Source organism: Erinaceus europaeus, chromosome 2 (genome assembly GCF_950295315.1).
Source record: "Erinaceus europaeus chromosome 2, mEriEur2.1, whole genome shotgun sequence".
Taxonomy (NCBI): Eukaryota; Metazoa; Chordata; class Mammalia; order Eulipotyphla; family Erinaceidae; genus Erinaceus; species Erinaceus europaeus.
In genome coordinates this window covers 106685519-106700516 of record NC_080163.1, presented here as the reverse complement: position 1 = coordinate 106700516, position 14998 = coordinate 106685519, and the positions used below count along the sequence as shown (strand labels likewise).

The window sequence follows — 14998 nt, the reverse complement described above, 5'->3', positions numbered from 1 at the left end:
GAAGTTTAACAGAAAAGAAATTTTAACTATACCACCTTGCAGATGATCCCAAAGTTAAAACTCCCTGTTAAGATTCAAAATAGGGAGTTGGGTGGTAGCACAGTGGGTTAAGCACAGCTGGCGCAAACCGCAAGGATGAGTGTAAGGATCTCAGTCCGAACCCCTGGTCCTATAACTACAGGGGAGTCACTACACAAGTGGTGAAGCTGATCTGCAGGTGTCTATCTTTCTCTTTCCCTCTCTGTCTTCCCCTCCACTCTCCATTAATCTCTGTCCGAACCAGTAACAATGACATCAATAATAGCTAAAACAATAAGGGCAATAAAAGGGAATAAATAAATATTATATATATATAAAAAGATTCAAGAGAGACTTCTGGAGGCAGGGCTACGAAGCAGCAGCAGCTGTGTTTCTCTCCTCTCCTCTCCCAGGTCAACTAGGAATACCAAAGGAGACCACCTGGGACCGAAACAAGACAGGACTAGAACCACTTCAGGAATCCACCAAATCACCGGTGAGTGCAAACAGGTGTGGCAGGTGGACAGAGAGGAGCCTAGGGAGAGATTAAGTTGCTGGTAACAGTCCAGCAGTTTACCAGTTGGGACACCACCTCCAGTCTGTTTCACCAACAAAAAGACTGCTGAAGGGAGGAGAGCACTCCCCTAAGACTCACCAAATAGAACTGTGAATCTCCATTACTGCTACCCTCAGAAGCTGGAGCTAGGGGTAGGGAGGTGAGGAAGGGCCATGTGCTGACACCAGGGGACAGAGAACTAACCAGGAAACTCAGGAGAAGATCTATACCTCGGAGGCCTAATGGTGAGGCTGTGAAAGTCTCTTTGCATAACCACTGGATCATCTCTGCCCCCACCCTGCTGTATCTCTTGCTCAGGAGTCAGTGATTAAGCTAAGAAGCCTATGCATAGTTTAAAAGCCCTCAAGTTCCCATAACCTACAGGGAAGAAAAAGAACAAAAGAGGCTTTTAAACCACTGAGCTCTAACTCAGGGATTAAAATGATATTGAAACAACTGTCAATTTCTACAACTGTGAACCCTTTAATTACCGTACTTAAGACACAAGTCAATCCAGGCAAGAGTGATCAGTAATTTGAAAAGTACTGAGAGAGGGATCTCATAAAATACTATATACAATGGTGAAACCAACGAGAAGAAATATTGGACAAATGAACCAGGAAAGAGCCCAGCTAAAAGCCTCCCAAAGATTGAAGCACAAAATAGTGAGGTCAACATCCAAACACTAGTTAAGGAAATAATCACAGGAGTGAGTAAAGAATTTGAAAGAATTGTCATCAGAAATGCAGAAACAACAAATGAGACTCTGGAAGAAAACACTAATTATCTCAAGGTTATTAGAGAGCTGAAAGCTGAAATAGCTGAGCGAAAAACACAACTAGCTGAACAAGCAAAAAACATTATCAGAACAGGAAAACAAAATAGATGAACTCCAGAAAACAGTAGAGGGGAGAGAGAATAGAATAAATGAGGCTCAAGACAGAATTAGCAAGATCAAGGACGAATTAGAGACAACTAAAAAAAAAAAGAAGAAGAGATCTCAAAAAGAGATTAAGAGATGCTGAAAACACCAACAGAGACCTATGGGATGACTTCAAAAGAAAGAATATACATGGGAGTATATTCGGAATTAACCCAGACTTAAAGACACCAAGACACATCATATTTAGAATGGAAAGGAATAAGGATAAAGAAAGCATCCTGAAGGCTGCAAGAGAAAAACAGAGTCACAGAGGAAAACCCATAAGATTAGCAGCAGACTTCTCCACACAAACAATACCAGCCAGAAGAGAATGGCAAGATATCTATCAAATGCTCAAAGAGAAAGGCTTTCAACCAAGACTACTGTATTCTGCTATTCGTGTATTCACACGAGAATAAAAAACTTCTCAGACAAGCAACAGTTGAAAGACTCAACTATCACTGAGCCTGCCCTGAAAGAAGTTCTGAAAGGTCTCCTATAAACAGTCAGGCCACATAAAAATGCCATATATCAGAACACTCTAAAACTCTACAAGAATGGCGTTAAAATATCCTCAATCTTTGATATCAATGAATTTCAATGGTCTGAATTCATCTATTAAAAGGCACAGAGTAGAAAGATGAATCAGAAAGCACAACCCGACATGCTGTCTAAAGGAAACCCACCAAACTCAACAAGACAAACACAGACTCAAAGTGAAAGGATGGAAACTATCATACAAGCCAATAGCCCGGAAAAATGGGAAAGAAACAGCTATTCTCATATCTGATATGACAGATTTTAAAATAAAAAAATTTTAAAAGATAGGGATGGACACTACTTAATGCTCTGTGGATCAGTCAATCAAGACGACTTAACAATTATTAACATCTATGCACCCAATGAAAAACCATCTAAATACTTCAAACATCTACTGAAAGAGCTACAGCAATATATTAACAGCAGCACAGTCATAGTAGGGGACTTCAACACCCCACTCTCTCAACTTGACAGATCATCCAGGCAGAAAATCAATAAAGAAATAAAGACATGAGGGAGATAAACGAGGAGATAGATAAACTAGAACTATTGGACATTTTCAGAGTCATCCCAGAAAACTGAAATACACGTTTTACTCAAGTCCACATGGGTTATTCTCAAGGACAGACCATATGTTGGGCCATAAAGACAGCATCAGCAAATTCAAGAGCATTAAAATCATACCAAGCATCTTCTCAGACCACAGTGGAATTTAACCAACACTTAACAATCAACTAAAGGTTAGTAATAGTGCTAAAATGTGGAAGTTCAACAGTACACTCCTTAACAACTACTGGGTCAAAGAGGAAATCAAGGAAGAAATCAAAATGTTTCGAGAGTACAATGAAAATGAAGACACAAGCTATCAAAATATTTGGGACACAGCTAAGGCAATACTGAGAGGGAAGTTCATAGCCATACAAGCACATATTAGGAGACAAGAAAAAGCACAAATAAACAGCCTGATTGCACATCTTAACGACCTAGAAGAAGAAGAACAAAGGAACCCTAAAGCAATCAGAAGGACAGAAATCACTAAGGTGGCAGAAATCACATTGAAAATAAGAAAACCATACAAAAGATCAATGAAAGTAAATGTTGGTTCTTCGAAATTGAGAAACCTTTAGACAGACTCACAAAACAAAAGAGGGAGAATATCCAAATAAATCAGATCATAAATGGAAGAGGAGATATCACAACAGACTTTGCAGAAATTCAGCATTTCATGCGAGACTTCTATGAACAACTATATGCCACCAAGCTAGAGAACCTGGAAGAAATGGATGATTTCCTAGATAACTACCAACTTCCAAAACTAAGTAAAGAGGAAGTAGATAACATGAACAGGTCCATCACAGCTAATGAAATTGAAACAGTTATCAAAAATATTCCCAAGAATAAAAGTCCTGGGACAGATGGTTTTACAAATGAATTATACAAAACCTTCAAAGAAGAACTAATACCTCTATTTTAAAAGTCTTCCAGAAGATTGAAGACACTGGAATACTCCCTTGCAGCTTCTATGAAGCCAACATAATTTTGATACCAAAAGCAGACAGGGTCGCAACCAAAAAAGAAAACTACAGACCAATATCTCTTATGAACATAGATGCGAAAATACTGAACAAAATTCTAGCCAACCGGAAAAAGCAGTATATTAAAGAGATTCTTCATCATGACCAAGTGGGGTTTATCCCAGGCATGCAAGGTTGGTTTTAATATTCATAAATCAATCAAGGTGACCCACCACATCAACAAAAACAAGAGTAAAAACCACATGGTCATATCAATAGATGCAGAGGAAGCCTTTGACAAAATACAACATCCTTTTATGATCAAAACACTACAAAAAATGGGAATAGATAGAAAATTCCTGAAGATAGTGGAGTCTATCTATAGCAAACCTACAGCCAACATCATACTCAATGGTGAAAAACTGGAAGCATTTCCTCTCAGATCAGGTACTAGACAGGAACGCCCACTATCACCATTATTATTCAACATAGTTTTGGAAGTTCTTGCCATAGCAATCAGGCAGGAGAAAGGAATTAAAGGCATACAGATTGGAAGAGAAGTCGTCAAACTCTTCCTATTTGCAGATGATATGATAGTATACATAGAAAAACCCAAGGAATCTAGCAAGAAGCTTTTGGAAATCACCAGGCAATACAGTAAGGTGTCAGGCTACAAAATTAACATTCAATAGTCAGTGACATTCTTCTATGCAAACACTAAGTTAGAAGAAATTGAAATCCAGAAATCAATTCCTTTTACTATAGCTACGTAAACAATAAAATATCTAGGAGTAAACCTAACCAAAGAAGTGAAAGACTTGTATACTGAAAATTATGAGTCACTACTCAAGGAAATTGAAAAGACACAAAGAAGTGGAAAGATATTCCATGTTCATGGGTTGGAAGAATTAATAGCAAAATGAATATACTACCCAGAGCCATCTACAAATGTAATGCTATCCCCATCAAGATCCCAACCACATTTTTTAGGAGAATAGAACAAATGCTACAAATGTTTATCTGGAACCATAAAAGACCTAGAATTGCCAAAACAAATTTGAGAAGAAATAACAGAACTGGAGGCATCACACTCCCAGATCTCAAGTTGTATTATAAGGCCATTGTCATCAAAACTGCTTGGTACTGGAACATGAATAGACATACTGACCAGTGGAATAGAATTGAGAGCCCTGAAGTAAGCCCTATGGACAGCTAATCTTTGACAAAGGTGCCCAGACTATTAAATGGGGAAAGCAGAGTCTTTTCAACAAATATTGTTGGAAAAAATGGGTTGAAACATGCAGAACAATGAAACTGAACCACTATATTTTACCAAATACAAAAGTAAATTCCATTTGGATCAAGGACTTCGATGTTAGACCAGAAACACTCAGATTCTTAAGAGGAAAATATTGCCAGAACTCTTTTCTGCATAACTTTTAAAGACATCTTCAATGAAACAAATCCAATTACAAAAAAGACTGAGGCAAGCATAAACCTATGGGACTACATCAAATTAAAAAGCTTCTGCACAGCAAAAGAAACCACTACCCAAACCAAGAGACCCCTCACAGAATGGGAGAAGATCTTTACATAACATACATCAGACAAGAGGCTAAGAACCAAAATATATAGAGAGTTTGCCAAACTCAACAAGAAAACAAAGAACGCCATCCAAAAATGGGGAGAGGACATGGACAGAATATTCACCATAGAGAACAGTCTGGAGAACTCTCAGAAGGCTAGATATGAACCTACCCTATGATCTTGCAATTCCTCTCCTGGGGATATATCCTAAGGAACCCAACACACCCATCCAAAAGGATCTGTGTACACATATGTTCTTAGCAGCACAATTTGTAATAGCCAAAACCTGGAAGCAACCCAGTGTCCAACAACAGATGAGTGGCTGAGCAAGTTGTGGTATATATAATATACAATGGAATACTACTCAGCTATAAAAAATGGTGTCTTCATTGTTTTCAGCCGATCTTGGATGGACCTTGAGAAATTCATGTTAAGTGAAATAAGTCAGAAACAGAAGGATGAATATGGGATGATCTCAGTCTCAGGCAGAAGCTGACAGACAAGTAAGATCAGAAGAGAAAACACAAGTAGAACCTGAACTGGAATTGGTGTATTGCACCAAAGTAAAAGTAAAAGACTCTGGGGTGGGTGGGTGGGGACAATACAGATCGAAGAAGGATGACAGAGGACCCAGTGGGGGGGTGTATTGTTATTTGGAAAGCTGGGAAATGTTATGCATGTACAAACTATTGTATTTACTGTCGAATGTAAAACATTAACTCCCTAATAAAGAAATTAAGAAAAAAAATATTCAAAATAAGTAAGTCTGGGGAGCAGCACACTGGTTCTGAAAAAGGCCTTCATGCCTGTCGCTTTGAGGTCCCAGGTCCAATCCCAAGCACCACCATAAGTTAACATTGAACCGTGCTCTGGTATCTATCTTTTGCTCTATCTCTTTCATTAAATAAAAAATAAATTTTAAAAAATCAAAATGATCAGGAAATAATACATTATCAGAATCACAGCAGCCATTCTTGAGCCTTTCATAAGTACTAATCTTACCCTTCTCTCCAAAGCTAACTATTAACCAATCTTCTATTCCTAAGGTTTTGTCATTCTTGGAATGCCGTCGAAATGGAACCATACAGTGTGTCCTGTTTTATAAATAACATCATTCCCTCGACACTGTGCCAAGGCAATGATCTATTTCATGGCCTAGGATTTGGGTAACATGAGTTTACTTGGTGAATAGTCATGGTGACTCCAAAAATCAAGGATAAATAAGCTCTGACCTTCTCAGAAACCTGATCGAAAAGATTTAGGAAACGATCCACAAGGAAGCACAAGAGACTAGTATAGTCTGACCTAGAGGAGGAATGCCTTGGCGACAAAAATATATGGGCACCTCTAAATATCTGATTGATGAAAGAGCAATGAGGGTCATCTCTCAAGGACATATTTCAGTAGGACAAGGGAAAGTAAGTTATCAAGAAGCAAATTGTGACTCAATGTGCTAAGAGCAAATAATCAACTACACAGTAAAGGAATATATTCTGTCTCAATAATGAGCAACAGTTCACACACAGAATATATTGAAAGAGGGTGGAAAGACCATCCGTTAGCAATGTGTTTCTGTGTGTGTGTGTGTGTGTGTGTGTGTGTGTGTTTATGGAAGTTTCCAGCATTGAATGCTGACAGACAGATAATTATTAAATCCCTTTCACTTCCATCAGACCAAGCATATGTTCAATGTTGAGCCACAATAAAAAAAATAAATCTTACCCTTAATCGTGTGGTGGAGATGTCAGCTTTTAAAATATCAGGATCATATTTCGTACTGGATGAAGATCCTGAGAATACTTTTGATGGAGAAAAAAGAAAAAATAATTAGCTTTTGTAAGTTGGATTGCAAACTCTCAGCTTTGATCAAACACTAAAATCTAACCAGGCTAGAATACTTCTATGGATCCTTGGTTTATAATTCCTCTACTGTAATTCACCAGATACCCAAGAATAAAAGGTAATCTTTAAAATACACTTCTTTTTTCAAATCTGTTCTTTTTTTTTTTTTTTTTTTCTAACAGGGTTATTAGTGGAGTACAATGCCTGCAGAGCTCCATTGTTCCAGGTGGAGCTCTTTTTATTCTCTTTTTTGACAGAAGATGAAAGACACAGAGAAGGAGATACTTGCAGCACCACTCTACTGTTCAAGAAGCACCCTCTCTCCTTCTCTCTCACATGCACAAGCATGCGCGCGCGCGCACACACACACACACAAAGTTGGGGGCCTGAACCTGGTCTGCACACATGGTAGTGTGTGCTCTTCTTGGCTTCAGAATCCATTTATTCTTAAAGCTTTATACCTCATTTTAAATTCTAAGAGAGAGCTGGAAATAATGGTTATGCCAAAGACTCATGGTGCTCTATCCAGGCTCAATCCCCAGCACCACCATAAGTCAGCGCTGAGCAAAGCTCGTCTTCAGCTCTGTATCTCTCTCATTAAAATAAAATGAACTATGCACAATTATGAAAATGGGGGGGAAACTAAGGGAAAAGGCATGGTATAAAGATCATTAATCATCTTCTAAAGTATATATAAAATCTCAAAGGATCTCACTGTAGGTATAATGTATTCTTATAAATACATTATAAAATCTCACTGTAGGTATAATGTATTCTTATACATTTGAAATTATCTAGAAACTTTTAATTTTTGAGGCTATCATAATGCTTCTTCAAGCAAAGTCAGTTTCAGAATTCTCAGGTCATGAAATGGGGTTGGGGTGGTGCATATATGTCCAGCAACTGAGGTACTGCACAGGAAATTTATTCTGCCTAAAACTTCCAGTTCCATCCTGTTAAAAATATTGCACAAGAGTAGTAAAGAATGGCAGGGAGATGCCTTGGCAGATAGAGTTTACACTATATGTGAATCCTTGGATTTGATCCTTGCCAGCACAAGGGAACACCATGGACAGCACTCAGGAAGTTCCATGGATGACGGGATCATGCTCTGGTGTCTCTCTCTTTCTTTCATCTTTCTCTCTGTAACTCCTTCTCTCTTCCTCCATAAGGATACATACTTTGGAAAAAAATGGGCCAGAGAGGCCACTCAGTGGTATCATGCATGCACACAAATCTAGGTTCGAGGCGGGGTAGTGATGCATCCTGTTAATCTCACAAAACACTACGCACAAAGACCCTGGTCCTCACCTCCCAGAGTGGGGGTGGGGGGTAGACAAGTTTCATGAACAATAAAGCAGTGTTTCAGGTATCTCTCTCTCTTTCCTTCTCCTCTCCTCTCCTCTCCTCTCCTCTCCTCTCCTCTCCTCTCCTCATTCGTTCTGTCCTATCACATAAAAAGAATTTTAAAGGGGGGGGGGAGGGGTTTTGCCAGGTGTGGTGGAATCATTGTAAAGACACAAAGCCCCAGAGGTAACCCTAGTGGCAATTTAAAAATAAATGAAAAGAGTGGGTTCATTCCCCAACATCATTGAAATAAAAAAGGAGTAGCAAAAAGGGCCATATTATTTGCCTCAAATCTGAAAAGGTAAAATTAACTCATTGACAAAAAAAAAGGTAACTAGGTAAAGAGAAGAGTTAACATTAATAATAATAAAAAAAACCTTAACAACAAAAACAAACAAACAAAAATCAGAAAAGACCTATCATCCCCAAATGAAGAGGCTTTAATCTAGATAGGTGAGGTGAGATTTTGTGGAGAAATTTCTGCGTGTTCTCACCTTTTACAAAGCTTTGTGGGATTCTTTTTGCCTTGTGACTAATCAGATTCAGAATTAAATTCCACAAAAACGAAAATAGCCCTCCTTCATTTCCATAGTCTACTGAAGAGCCACCCAGGTACTTACAGCTTGTGCGAGAACTTGACTTCTCCTTGTAGGCGTCATTTAACCGCATGTATTCGTCTAGGGCCAAAGCCAGTCTTTGCTCCTTCACATGGTACAGCTCCTTCTGTGTCCTGAGAGCGTCCTGTGCTACCGACAGGTAGTCCTTGAGCATCTTCTCCTGCTCCCCCCTCCATTGTTTCCTTGGATCTTCTATCTGCGTGGTTTCTGCATAGGTATTAGATAATATTTTATAACTATGGCTTTTTAGACTGTGTAATAAAGTGGTAGAGGAAACTCAAGGCTTTTGCACATTCCTGGTGATGCTGAGCCATCTCCTGGGCCCAATTTTGTTTTATTTAGAGAGAGAGAAAGGGGATACAGACAGACAAAGAGAATGAAACACCATAGCACTGCTCTACCATCCATGGAATGCCACCTGTTACTGCCCACTGAGAGCCCTCACTGCTTTGAAGGAAGCTTTGGTACTTTGGTTTCTTTCCCTTCCTTACCCCACTGTTTCTGTTGTGCTCTATCTGAAAAAAAAAGTTAAGGAAAACAAACAAACAATGGCTTTCTGACTTTCAATGTGAAACAAACAAACAAACAAACAAATAAATAAATAAAATAAAAGCCAGCATTCATGGCCTGTGTGATGGAAACCCAACTTACTTTGCACAGTACATGTTCCCCTGGTCCATATTCCTACAGTGTAGGCAGAAACTTATTTTAAGTTTGGTGGCCATCTGTTGCTGTAATGTGAAAACTATTAAACCAAATAAGCAACTAATACAAGTTGAAAAAAAAATTTATGTATATATACGTGTGTGTGTGTGCGTGTGTGTGTGTGTATTAAAACATTTATAAGTTCTAATGAGATTTGTAGTCTGAGTTCCCCCTGATGTCTTTAGAGGTTTTATCTAATCACATTTCCCTGCATATTGGGAAATTAACCTACTTTCAATAAAATACTTGTCAGCAACAAAATGGTCACAAAACACTGAAAGTAACACTGCTAACATTTAAATGAGGAAAGTACAAGAATAATAATAAATTATCAGCATTTGTTTGGGAGACATTTGCAGAAACACTCCAGTAAACTGGCTTAAATACTGCATGCTACCAGAGATCCAACAGGACACATTCACACTTCTGAAATATTGCACAGTGTAAATATGAACTACAAAAGGAGGGTCCCAAAGGCATTTTTGGAGAAGGCTTCATAAAGCAGAATGGTGCTTCATCTCCATCAGTTATATTTGCGGAAAGATTTGTGAAGACTATTTATTAAATGTATCTTACACAAATGTGGCCTCTTTCATTAAGACTCTGTGGCCCTGGGAGATTACAGTCTTATAGTGGAAATATAATTTGCGTGTTATCTATTATATGGAAGCAGTAATATATCAGACACTGTTAAAACATCACATGCCTCCAGAGAATTCACATTCCATCAGTTTTATAGCTATGAAGCTTTATAGATGCCCAACACATGGTGAGTTACAAGAGTTTGTCACAGAAGATAGCATGAGAATCTTCAATGGAATATTCTTTATGTCTATCATCTGTATCTCTTACTTTTTCTGCTGTGCTCAGGAAGAAGGAATAAGCAACAATCTTCCTTTTTTAGAACTTCTCTACTATGCTTATTTACTGCCTGCCCTTCACTCATACAAATAATTGTTGACCATATACTAAATACAACAGGGGAACGATGTTCAGACATGATCACTGCTCTCAAGGAACTTAAAAAGTGCAGGAAAAAATGTGAATCCTGAATTCACAAAAAAAAAAAAAAAATTTGACACAGTAGGAAGTTATGAGTCTTGAAAGGAGAATAGTTAAGTTCCACAGAAGTTTAATGATGCAATGGTTTCTTCTGGTTGAAGAAGAAGTTCCTATAGAACAGGCAGAGTGATGAAATAGGGCTCTGAAAGCGCTTCAGAAACTAAGAGGGGATGGGTGGTTGAGAAGACAGCATAATGGTTATGAGAAAGACTTTCATTCCTGAGGCTCCAAAGAACCAAGTTCAAACCCCTACACCATCATCAGGCAGAGCTGAGCAATAGTACAGGGGAGGGAGGGGAAAGGAAGACTGGGGAGTGGAAGTGAGAATGGTAGGGAGAGGGGGCAGGGAAAGGAGGGGAGCAGAAGAAAGGAAGGAGAAAAATAATGCTAAAGCCCTTCCTTTCTTCCTGCATTCACTTCTTCCTTATTTCCTTCCTCCCTCCCTCCCTCCCTCCCTCTTTCTTCCTTCCTTCCTTCCTTCCCCTTCCTTTCCTTTCCTTCCTTCCTTCCTTCCTTCCTTCCTTCCTTCCTTCCTTCCTTCCTTCCTTCCTTCCTTCCTTCCTTCCTTTCTTTTTCCACAAGGGTTGTCTCTGGGGTTTAGTGCAGGCACTACAAATCCAAGATCCTTTCAGCTTTTTTTTTTTTCTCTTCTTTTTATTCTATTTTGATTAGATAGGACAGACAGAAATTAAGAGGGAACAGGAGAAGTAGAAAGACAGACGCCTGCAGATTCCTGTAGTCAGGGAGCAGGGGCTTGAACTCTGGTCCTTGAGCATGTTAATGAACAGGGTGCACCACCACCCTCCCCTAGGCCTTTGTTTTTCTAACCATCACTACCCATCCCCAATCACACCCCCTCCAGAAGCACTGAACTTCTTTCTACAGTTTCATTAAGACTTGCTTTTCTTCAGTTTTCTTGTGGTATTCCTTCTTCTAGAAATTTCTCCCTCTTGAACCCCATCCCTGTACCCTTATTTCCAGGACATTCCAATTTAAATTGATTGTTCTTTGAATATTCACTCAAAGCTCTTTGGAAAGGATAAGAAGCATCTATTTGCTCTCCTCTGTTCTACCAGCATCATGGTGGTTTTTCCATGTTCTATTATTCTTTCTCTTTTCCTCCCTGTCACTCCACAGTAGATAAGTCTACAGTTTCTCAAACATTGGAGTAAAGATAAGAAACTCAATTTTTTATTATATTTATTTATTTTTCCCTTTTGTTGCCCTTGTTTTTACTGTTGCTGTTGTTATTGATGTTGTTGTTGGATAGGAGAGAAATGGGGGGAGACAGAGGGGGAGAGAAAGACACCTGCAGACCTGCTTCATCGCCTGTGAAGCGACTCCCCTGTATGTGGGGAGCCAGAGGCTCAAACCGGGATCCTTATGCCAGTCCTTGTGCCTTGCACCACGTGTACTTAACCCACTGCGCTACCACCCGACTCCTAAGAAACTCAATTTTTAACATTGGCATACCACCAAAAGGCTCTAAGAAAGGCCATGAAAGGGTCTTGTCTGTATTTTATGAGAATCATCTAACATAAATGTGAGGGATTGCTCACATTTATGTGAGAGGACTACACAGAAACTTTAGGGGCATGAAAGATAATACATGAAAAGCGAAGAGAGTTCACACAGTAGAACACCTGCCTTATCATGCAGGAGACCCGAGATTCAAGCCCCTGCATCACATGGGAGAACCACTGCACCAAGGAGAAACTCCCCAGGTAGTAAAGTAGTTATGTGGTGTTTCCCTCTCTCTCTCAAATAAAATAGGAAAATAAACATCCATGATATTGTGTATACTAGTAATACATTCCTTTAAAAAAATGTTGAGTAGGGGCCAAGTGGTGGCACACCTGGTTGAGTGCACATGTTACAATGTGCAAAGACTTGGGTTCAAGCCCCAAGTCCCCATCTACGGGGGGGGGGGGGGGGGGGGAGGTTCACAAGTGAAGCAGGGGTGCAGATGTCTCTCTGTCTCTATCCCTTTTTCTTTTTTATTATTAGTGATTTAGTATTGATTTACAAAATTACAAAAAAATAGTGGTACAACTCTGCACCATTCCCACCACCAGAGTTCTGGATCCCCAGTCCCTCCATTGTAGGCTACAGCACTTCTCCCAAGGTTGCAGATAGGATTTAACTGTTATTTTTACAACTGTCTATGTTTGTGTATATTTGTGTGTGTTGTTCCCCCCCCCCACTTAAGGTCCCATCCAAGTCACACATTCACCTATTACTACATGCAAGTGTCCCTCCCTTGATTTCCTCCTCTCTCTCTAGTTCCTGATGAAGCTGGAGTTCAGAGCCCTCTGGTCATCTTCCCCCTACCATTTCTCCCCAAATGGGAGTATGGATCAAAATTTTTTTGGGGGTTCTGGCTTTTGTAATCGTCTCTGCTGGACCTGGGCTCTTACAGGTCAATCTATACCCCCAGCCTGTTTCTATCTTTCTCTAGTGGGGTAGGGCTCTGGAGCGGTGAGGTTCTAAGACACACTAGTGAGGGAGGTCATTTGCCCAGGGAAGATGACCCAGATGGAATCATAACAGTGTTTTTAACTTGGTAGCCAAAAGGCAGCAACATATAAAATGGGACAAAATGATTAATGATCAGGAAACAAAAAGTAGAAGTAGAGCAGATGAGAATAGGGCTCTTAGGGTGGAAAGAAGATAGGAAGACCATTTTATCCACGTCCTAAATTGGACTTCCTAGGGGGCCATGACTATATTGTTTCTTGCTTGAGTTTGATAACTAACAGAGTTGGGCAAAAATATTATCTGAGAAGATGGTGTCAAAGTGAAGTAAATGGGCTAGAAAGTTGGCTAACAGCAGGGAATAGATCCCAGTATTGGGGGGGAAAAATCCTTCTCTTCAGGGTAGAGACTGGGGCAGATCCTACCATTGTTGCTTTATGGTGAGGGCAAGGTCTTGGGAAGGCTGGCAAGAGGGCTTATGATGACATTCCTGTTGGAAGTGACCACTGACGGTAGAGTCTCTCTTCCTCTTCTATCACCCCTTCCTTCTCAATTTCTGACTGTTTCTATCCAATAATAAATAAAGATAACTTTAAAAAAACTTCTTTTTTGTTGAGTAGACCTATGAACCTATGAGAATGCCCTACAGCAACATAACTGGAAACAGGTGTTGGCAAAGATGTGGAGAAAAAGGAACTTTGCTGCACTGTTGGTGGGGATGAAACCCCTATGGAAAGCAACATTGTGAGTACTTAAACAAACAAATATAGAAATACCTTATAATCTAGGAATATCACTCCTAGGCATATAGCCACAAGACATGAAAGCACTACTTTGCAAGGATATACATGCACCCTTGTTCATGCTGCAACACTCACAAGAGCCAGAATTAGGAAGCAACCGCAATGATGAAACACAGTTAACTGGACAAAGAGAATATGAGATGCATACTCATTAGAATAGTACTCTGCAACTAAAGGAGATGAGATTATATCATTTGGAACAAACCGGCTGGAATCGCAGGTGATTATACTAATTTAAAACTTCATTCATATTGGAATGTAGGTAACTATAGCAAATGAACTTGTAAAAAATAATAGCCAGGATGGGGCAAGTGTCTCACCTTGTTGAGCACACACATTACCATGCACAAGAACCTTGGTTCAAGTCCCTGATCCCCACCTGCAGGTATGGGAAGCTTCATGAACAGTGAAGCAGTGCTGCAAGATTTTTTTTTTCTCTCTCTCTCCTCTCTCTGTCTTTCCTTCTCTATCTCCCCCTCTCCTCTCAAGTGCTATCTATCCAATCAAATGAAATAGAAAAGAAATGGCTGGTGGAAGATGTAGATTTGTTGTGCAGGCACTGAGCCCCAGTGATAACCCTGGTAACAATAAGAAAATTAATTTAAAAAAGACACATAAACTGCTGTAATTTGTGAGAACTATGGTGATTATTTGGGGTAGGGGAGACCAGGGGAGAGGACACCATAGGACTTTGGTGGTAGGTGGGGTAACCTTCTCACACCATGTACATGATGTCCCTAAATCTTATTATAATGTTGTGAGCCAGTGTGAAATCACTAATAATACTGAAAATATATTATAATTTTCCAATGTTGAACAGAAACCATTGACAAAATTCAACACTTTACAAAGTTCTAGAACAGGAGAAACTAAGCTGGGATGACAAAAATATGAACAATTTCATTAGTGAGAGAGGGTGACCAGAAAAGGACAGGAAAGAACTGACTGCAGAGGTGAAACTCTTCCATGTCTTAACTGGAGTGTCAGTGACAAAGGCTCATCATCTGCCA

At 39.6% G+C, this 14998-nt stretch overlaps 1 protein-coding gene and 2 long non-coding RNA genes across 3 annotated transcripts in view; 2 read left to right on the top strand and 1 right to left on the bottom strand.

Annotated features, from left to right (window-relative positions):
* LOC132536618 (uncharacterized) overlaps positions 1–14998 on the top strand; it is a 411585-nt gene that overhangs the window by 221763 nt on the left and 174824 nt on the right. The window lies entirely within an intron of this gene.
* The window catches only part of LOC132536960 (uncharacterized), a 114310-nt gene that overhangs the window by 89573 nt on the left and 9739 nt on the right, over positions 1–14998 (top strand). The gene's annotated exons all lie outside the window — the stretch shown is intronic.
* The window catches only part of WWC2 (WW and C2 domain containing 2), a 76254-nt gene that overhangs the window by 59361 nt on the left and 1895 nt on the right, over positions 1–14998 (bottom strand). Inside the window, exons 2-3 of the mRNA XM_007534065.3 lie at positions 8947–9150; positions 6860–6936 (exon numbers count right to left, since the gene is read on the bottom strand). Of these exons, the coding sequence (XP_007534127.2) occupies positions 6860–6936; positions 8947–9097 (228 nt within the window). The 5' untranslated portion in view covers positions 9098–9150. The remainder of the gene's footprint in view (positions 1–6859; positions 6937–8946; positions 9151–14998) is intronic.